Source organism: Arachis ipaensis, chromosome B02 (assembly GCF_000816755.2).
Source record: "Arachis ipaensis cultivar K30076 chromosome B02, Araip1.1, whole genome shotgun sequence".
Lineage (NCBI taxonomy): Eukaryota > Viridiplantae > Streptophyta > Magnoliopsida > Fabales > Fabaceae > Arachis > Arachis ipaensis.
The window spans coordinates 87,400,186-87,409,228 of NC_029786.2; the positions used below are offsets into that span (position 1 = coordinate 87,400,186).

The 9,043-nt window shown below is 36.1% G+C and overlaps 1 protein-coding gene across 1 annotated transcript; it reads right to left on the reverse strand.

Annotated features, from left to right (window-relative positions):
* Nucleotides 910-5,037, reverse strand: LOC107625612 (pentatricopeptide repeat-containing protein At5g38730). Its single transcript, XM_016328297.2, has 2 exons — nt 4,686-5,037; nt 910-2,762 (listed from the first exon to the last, which is right to left on the reverse strand). The coding sequence occupies exon 2, from the start codon at nt 2,749-2,751 to the stop codon at nt 943-945; it is 1,809 nt and encodes a 602-aa protein (XP_016183783.1). The 5' UTR covers nt 2,752-2,762; nt 4,686-5,037; the 3' UTR covers nt 910-942.

Consider the following 9,043-nt stretch of genomic DNA (forward strand, 5'->3'; position numbering starts at 1 on the left):
AATAAGATCTTAGGTAGCATTTGGAAGAGAGACAAAGATTCAGAGACAGAGATTGAAATAAGTCTCAGAATTGTGTTTGGTGTAAAGTGGGAGACAGAGACTGAAATAAGAATGAAGCTCTAATTTAATTTGCACAAAAAATAAAGTTGGAATTAATTAATTGAAATAGGGATATTTTAGGTATAAAATGTTATTAAAGTTTTAGTCTTCGTCTCCAAAAATTTCAGTCCCCTATGTTCCTACTTTTTAGGAGTACTGAAATATTGAAATTTTGGGAGACAGAAACTGAAATTTTAGTACCCGTCTCTAAGCCAACAAACATGATACTAAGTTCCAGTCTCTCAGTCTCCGTCCCAATACCTCAAAACAAACGCTACCTTAATAATCAATCTACCATGAAACTCATGAGGAAATTACACAGGAAACCGATCACAAATACTAGAAGCATAATGCCTACAATTTCTAGGATACATGAGAAATCCTAAAACAATCTAATGCCTACTAACCTCCGAAATTTAATTTGATCTTCACCGCCGCCATCATCAGCTCAGAGAATCAGAGGGAAGAGAGAAATCCAACTTGCAAAGCTAAACCCATCTTCTAGTGAATCCCACAAATCACTCCCAGAAATCTGTCCACCAGTACCTTCTTTAACCCTAACCAAATAGCATCAGAGAGCTACAGCAGAGGGAGGCGGCAAAGAGCAGGTGAGACACAGAATGAAGAAAGAGATAGGAGAAGAGGCATTTTGAATTTTTTAATCTTGTTAACCATGAGCGACACCTGGCTGAATAACCCACAACAAATATACAAGTAAGAGATATATAGGTGGCCACTTAATGCTATACAATAATCAATTTGTCATCAAGTCAAAATATGAAGATGGTTTGTGTAGACATCACACAGCAGTTGCAATCAACTGAAAATAAGACGAATTTATTATCATATTGCCATCTGTTGTATCTTATTCATTGTATTTCTTGACATCAGACCTAAATCCACTACATGATCCCAGAATATCTGTAACACTTTGCTTTCACTATTATCATCAGCACCCCTAATACATCTATAGAGTTTGATTGTTATCATCAACCTCTTCCTAGCCATCTCAACTAACACATTTGATGCAGCATTTGTATTCCCTGCTTTCCAGTAAGCATAGGCGATACTAGTGTAAATAACGCTATCAGCTGATATACCCTTTCCTTCCATATGATTCAATAACTTCTCAGCACATGCAATCTTTTCTAGTTTGCATAACCTTCTAATCAGTGCCCTATATACTGAAACATCAAGGCAAAGGCCTCTTCTTAAAAACTCATCTGGCAGTGCTAGAACTGCATCCATGTTGTTCTTCTTGCAAAGTCCATCCACAATCCATGAGTATGTAGAGTAATTTGGTGAAATTCCAGCATCAAGCATGCCAAAAAGATGCTCCTTCGCACTTTCCAGTTCATTTACCCTGCAGAACCCGTGTATCAGTGCCTTGTATGTAAATGGATCAGGCTTCAGCCCAGCTTCCAACATCTTATTCTTGAACTTCAGAGCAGATTTCAAATCTCCTATCTTGCAGTAAGCATTAATCAACGTGTTACATGTGATATTATCAGCTTGGAGTTTCCTTTCGCTCATCTCAGTCAACAATTTGTTTGCGTCCCTTATCTTGCCATCCTGACATAGCTTGCGCAGAATCGAGTTATAAGTGACAACTCCAGGGTCCAACCCCTCAGCCTGCATCAACTTGTGCAACTTCAAAGCTTGCTCGAGCTCATTCACCTTAGAATACCCATCAATCAATGTAGTATAAGTCACTTGATTCGGAGTCACATTGTTCTTCATCTCACTAAACATCCTCATAGCTTCCCTCATCCTACCTTCTTTACAAAAACCATGGATAAGAGAATTGTAACTAACAATGTCAAGACCTATCCCTTCTCTTTCCATTCTATCAAGTACTGTTAAAGCCTCATAGTGCATACCCTTCTTGCAATACAACGAAATCAAAGTATTGTAAGTGAAGATATCAGGAACTACACCCTTTTCCTCCATCTCGTTCAACAACTTCTCTGCACGCTCTACGTCATGTGACCTTGAACAAGCATGAATCAAGCAATTGTAGATATAAACATTACTGAAAACCCCTACTTGAACCATTCCCTTGTGAACCTTCCACACCAAGTTAACAACCCCATCTTTAACCAAAGAATTCAACAGCACAGTGCAGGCATGCAAGTGTGGCTTAAGCCCAGAAACCCTCATATACTCAAAAACCTGAACAGCATCCTGCAGGGCTGGTTTCGACCTTGCATAAATTATCACAAGCCAGCTCAGCACTTGTGAATTTACCTCCCTGTCCTCATGGGACCTGATGAGAGACATCAAAACCGAAGGCGAGGAGAGGAAATCCCTCTGGGAAATTTTCTCGAGCAAGTGTTGTGCATCTCTGAAGTGCTTGTGCTTGGCAAGAATGTGAACCATGGCCCACGAGCAGTGCAAGGAGTGGGTATAGTTTGGGGTTGACTGGGCCCACTTGAAGAAAGGGAAGGAATGTGTGGGCCCATAACCATGGAGTGAGAGCTGCAGGAGGACGTTATGAACGGGCGTAGGAGTGAGAGCTGAACAAGAAGTGCCATTCTTCGACTTCAAGAGAGTGCGCCAGTGACCCTTCACAACTACCGCGCACATGCTGCGAATTAAGAATTGGCTGTGACTCCCAGCGGAAACCATATCCCTCATTGATTTGATTTCCATCCATCATCACACTACAAGAAAAAGCAATATTTGTATCAAAAAAAGTTGTTACAATAATTGTTAATTTCGTTAATAAATAATTTTAAACAAAAGCAGAATTGTTACAGAATTGTTGCGGTAAATCCCATTTCAAAAAGTTTTTGCAACAAAAACCGAAATTTTGCAAAACAAAGTAATATTTTGTAATAATTTTTTAATACAAAAGTTAAAATTTATTACAAAATTGGTAACAATTTTTGACATGTAGAACTTTTTTGTAACAATTTAAACTTTCGTGTCATAATATTCTGGTACAAAATATTTCTTGTTTTTGTAACATTTTTATTCTTTTTGTTACAAAAACAGAAAATTCATTTTAATTGGGATTTTACAACAAAATAGAATTACAGTTTTACAGATTCAACTAAATATAAAGTTTTTCCTAACATAAACTAGTGTCATAAGGTTATAAATCCATGACTCTTCTAGCATGATATAGTCAATATAAGGTCTAGCATATGTCAACAATTTTGCACCCCTACAAATGTGAAGAATGAAAACAAAAATAATTAGAAACAACATATATAAAGTTTAGCTTCCTTAATAGAATTTCCACAACAAAAGTGTTTAGTCAATATAAAGTTCAGCTTCCATAAGAAACCAACTATATGATGTTTAGTCTTTCTTAATTCACCACCTTAACTCTTAAACATCTTTTATGTTTAATTAGAACCCTAGAAGTTAAAATTAACTAATCCATTTAAAAATCTATTCTCAAACTTTAGAACCACTCAAGAATACATATCAAGTATTGACAACATAAACTCGAGCTAATTAATCACAGTTCAACCACAACTTAGTGTTCAATTTCATTAAATTTGCGTAACTATCAATCATCAAACAACCACAACAAAACATAAATGATCTACCAAAATTCTCATAACAAATATACTCAAATTCTCCAATTCCAATCACTTTAGTCTAACACCATTGATGTTCTCTTTCTAGCTCCACACTTAGTCTAACAAATTCTAGTGGTGTTGAAGTCTCATCTGAAAGACACAACATCATTGCTGGCTAAGGTAAAACTTGCAGTCTTTTATATGCCCTCAAGACCAGAACAACATTGCTTGACCATTTGAAAAACTAGTGCCATACAAAAGATATTCTAAAATCTCTTCAAAAAACTAGGTTTGTAATCAGCTCTTAGCAAATGAATATCATTAGCAATTATTTATTTTTCTTAATTTAAAAGCCACTCATTTGAATTGCACATATGATAAACATAATGGACCGAGTTCCTCAGGTAAGCAATAATTATAAAATGAAGCCATTGCAAGAGCAAAAATTTAAAATGTCATAGGCAAGCATCAAAAGAATGCAAACACGGTCAACTATGATCTCAAAGAAAACATACCCAGTTAAAGAAACAGAACCAAAAACACTTATCAAAGTAAGAGTTCAGAGCAAAGAGTATTAAGATTGAAAGGTCAAATGAATTTGATTCAGCAGTGTTAGTTGCGTATAAAGTATAAACCCCGCCCTGTTTTAAAAAATAAAAAATAAAACAAAATAGGAATCGAAAAACCAGGAGCTCATCAATGGCAGAATAAGGGTACTCACATTGTTACATATTACGAAACAAAAACTTCAAATAATTAACAATCAAACTAAACCTAACTGCCTAAACAGCCAAAAGTGTCAAATGATGTCAAAAATACTAGTAAAATTACAGCCAAATCAGTGTAAAAAAAAAGACCTATCAAACTAACCCTAAGTAGCCAACTCTCAGTCTCAAATATCCAAATAAATTTAAAGAAAATATACCACCTAAATCTAAAATCACAGTATTATTATCAAAGAAAGAAAAATAAAACTGCAGGTAAAGTATCAAAGAATCAAACAAAGCCTGAATAAACCTAAGCAGTCAAACGGAGGTAAGGAAAACAGCCTACCTTCAGGCTGCAGATGGACAGCGATTCAGCGACGACGGTAATGGGGTCGTCGGTCGTCGCCCTCCCCGCCCTCTGTTTCTCCTTCGATTCTTCTCCTTCTTTCTTCTCTCTCTGTTTCTCTCTCTCTCTCTCTCTCTCTGCGATTTTCTCTCTCTCCTCCCAGACTAATCGGCGGTCCAGCAGTGGTGGAGACCCTTTGTCGGCAACCACTTCCCCTTCTCCCGTTCCTCTTCTTCCTTCCCTCAGTCTCTGTTCTTTGTTTCCCGTCTTCTTTCTTTTCTTTCTTCGCGTGTTTGAGTGAAGTGAGGTGTGTGTGACGCAGAAGAATTAGGGTTAGCGTCAGCAGAATGGTAAACGGCAATTTAAGAATTTCAATCAAATTAAGGGTTTGTTTAAGTGAAATTTAAGAGTTAAATCTCAGAGTCATCCGTGAACTTGTACTTAGTCTTAAAGTCATCCCTAAACTTGCATTGGCTCTAATATTGTTTTCGAATTTAACAACGGTACGGTCGTCCCTAAAGCATTTTTTGAGAAATATTCTCAAACAGCGTGATGACGTGTATGGAGAGGCGCCATGTTAGATATCTGACATGGCTGTTATCATTTTTTAACTCAATTTAGTCCCTAAATTATTTTATAACCTTAATCTCCAATTTATTATCAGAAATCACTCTGTTTCTTCTTTTCTGCTCTCCTTCGTCTTCTCTGCCATTGTTGAGCTGCCATTGTTGAACATGATTTGAGTGGGTTATGATGGGTGGAGGCAGCAAATTGAGGTTATGATGAAGGCCCGAATGTTGGAGGTTATGATGCTCATGATGAATCATGATGAGTCAGATGGGAAAAATTTTTGGCATTTCGAAGAAATGAAGACACCCCTAACTCAGAGGATGACGACGCATTTTCTGTTTTTAGAGAAGAAACAAGATTCGGGATACTCCGATTAGAGGTAGGGATGAAATTCAACACGGAGATGAATTTTAAGGAGGCTATGAGGGAGTATTGCATTCAGGAAGGTAGAAGAGTTAGATTCAAGAAAAATGATAATGTACGATGCAGGGCTTTATGTAGGGGTGAGGAATGTCCATGGGTTATCTATGTCTCTAAGGATAGTAAGAGTGTTTGCTGGCAAGTTAAAGCCTTCAATGATGATCATACCTGCTCAAGAGAGACAAAAAATAAATTAGCTAACAGATGGTAGTTAGCAAACAAGTTGGTGAAGAAGATTAGGAAATTTCCAAATCTGAAGCGCGCTCTGAAACTTTAACATACTTCAAAAGCAAATGTAACTTGGACTTGAACAAGTCTTCCCTGACAAGAGCACTTGGAGATGCAAGGCACATTGTGTCTGGTGATGCTGCTGCACAATATGGGATGGTGAGAGACTATGGTGAGACTCTCCTGAAGTGCAACCCTGGTTCTACTATGCGCATCACAACAATTTCTCATCCCAACCCCACAGAAGAGCCCACTTTTGACAAGATGTATATTTGTCTGGATGGGTGCAAGAATGGGTTTAGGGCGGGATGTAGACCTCTAATGGGCTTGATGGAGCATTCCTGAAAATCAGATTTGGTGGACAAATCTTGGCAGCCATTTACGTCATTGCATATGCCATTGTACCAGTGGAGAACACGAATAATTGGAGGTGGTTTCTTGAGCTGCTGCATGAGGATCTAAGGAGCTACACTCAAAATGGGTGATGTTTCATTTTGGACATACAAAAGGTAACGATGTCTTTGCTACACCCAAAGTGGAGATGAATTTGCTGTCACTTATACATGTGTAGGGATTAATTTGATGTCACTTATGTATGTGTAGGGATTATTTTGATGTCACTTATGTAAGGTGGGGGACCATTTTGAATTCCGATATTGTAAGTTATTAATTTCAATGGTTTTGTGCAGGGGCTAATCACAGCTGTGCAGGAGGTCTTTTCTGATGTCCACCACAGATTTTGTGTATGGCACTTGCGGAAAAACTTCAATAAGCAGTGGAAAGACAATGAACTTAGAGGATTACTATGGGAGTATGTAAGATCTACTACTCAAGAGGGATTCATTGAGGAGATGATGAAAATCCAGAGAGCTAAAAAGGAAGCATGAGAGTACCTTTCTAAATAACGAAAAGATGCATGGAGTCGGGCCTTCTTCCCCTCCCAACCAAAATGTGACAACATATGTAACAATGCTTGCGAAATATTCAATGCCAGAATCAAGGAAGCAAGGGCCAAACCAATTATCACACCACCAGGTACTTTAACTATTACTCCACACATCATGACCCACTCAAATCACGTTCAACAATGGCAGCTCAACAATGGCAGAGAAGACGAAGGAGAGTAGAGAAGAAGAAACAAAGTGGTTTCTGATAATAAATTGGGGATTAAGGTTATAAAATAATTTAGGGACTAAATTGAGTTAAAAAATAATAACAACCACGTCAGATATCCAATGTGGCGCCCCTCCATACACATCATCACGCGTTTGGAAATATTCTCCGGAAAATGCTTCAGGGACGACCGTGAGTCACCGTTGTTAATTTCGGGGACAATATTGGGGCCAATGCAAGTTTAGGGACAACTTTAAAACTCGAGTGCAAGTTCAGGGACCACTCTGAGATTTAACTCGAAATTTAAATTAAGATTTTTTTAAAAGTTAAAAATTATTTTATATTTAAATATCTCATTTTTAAGTTTTTTATTAACTGCTAAATAGTCCTTTTCTAATTTTAATTACAAATTAACCCTATATATGTTATTTAATTATAAAAATTATTTTTTATTTTATAAATTATTATTTTATCATTCATATATTATGTTTATTAACAATCAAAAACAAAAACAATAATGAATTAGATCTTTCATTGATTGTAATAACTTTTTGGCAATCCCAGTCGATTAAAATTTTATCTTTGATCCGTTACATTCGTCGAGGGCTGTGAAATCGTGTTTCTTAGAAAATCAATCAATTGGATTAACAAAACAATCGATTGAATTTCAGTTTCCCATAACTCAATCGATTGGACTTCAGGTTATCACAAAACAATCGATTGAAAATTGCAAGACAGTATGGTTTTCGCAAAAATCAATCGATTGGTCATTAGGTCATATAACTAGGGGTGTCCGCGGATCGGATCGGATCGGATATGGCTAAAATTTCGATCCGATCCGCACTAAAATCATCGGATCGGATCGGATCCAATTAAAAAGAATATTTTACTTATTTTTTTCTTTATTTTTGCGGATAGGCGGATATGCGGATCGGATATGCAGATACCAACACAAAATCCGCAATCTAATCCGATTAATGTGTGGATCCGATCCGATCCGATCCGATCCGAAAGCCTTGCGGATCGGATCCATATCCGCAATTTTCGGATCGGATTCGGATAAACACCGCGGATATGCGGATCGGATCCGATCCATGGACACCACCTACATATAACCCAATCGATTGAACGATGACTAGAATGTGGGTTTTTTTATAATTCAATCAATTGTTTATATTACCCAATCGATTGAAGGCTTCAAAGCAACTTGAGGTCTCACAATTCAATCGATTGAAATCACCAAAATAATATGGATTTGCCCAATTCAATCGATTGGTTATTGAATTGTGCACTACGTCGTTCTCAATTTTCTTATCGTTTTTTATAAATTATTATCTTATTATTCATCTATCTTATCTTTAAAATTCTATCTTCAATTTTTAAGTTTTTATTTTGATTTAGATACTCTAATCTTATATTTCCTTTAATATTAAGATTATAAATTGGTGAATAATCTATCACCAATTATTCAATCCCACCATTGGAATTGTGTATCAATCTCTTTGATTATAAAAAATTTCATTATTTTTCTTTCGGATATCCATCTACTTAATATCCAATTTTTCTTCATTTTTTATCCGTCTATTTAATATCCAATATTTGTTCATCATTAATTGATAATCACAGTTGCAACAATCAGCAAAGGTCCAATCAATTTTTTCATTGTAGTGTTCAGAAAATAATCTACCGTTTTTATTACAAAATTGAGGTCAGTGAATAGAATCTCTAATTTTACAATTCTTTGTTTCGATACTTTATTCGTGAAATTGATTGTGTATTGAAAAAATATTTTTTTTATCTTTTAATAATTCACAGACATTGAGAAATAGTAAAAAGTAAATAAATTTTATTATTTTTTATTATTAATTAGCTAGCAATCAGGGACGGACCTAGAGGGGGCGAGTAGTGGCCTCGACCCCCCAAAATTTTAAGAAACTATACTTATATATAAGATATGTGTTTAAAAAATAAAAAAAAAAATATTATGTAATTTAATAGTTTTATATGTATTATTTTTCACTATGTAA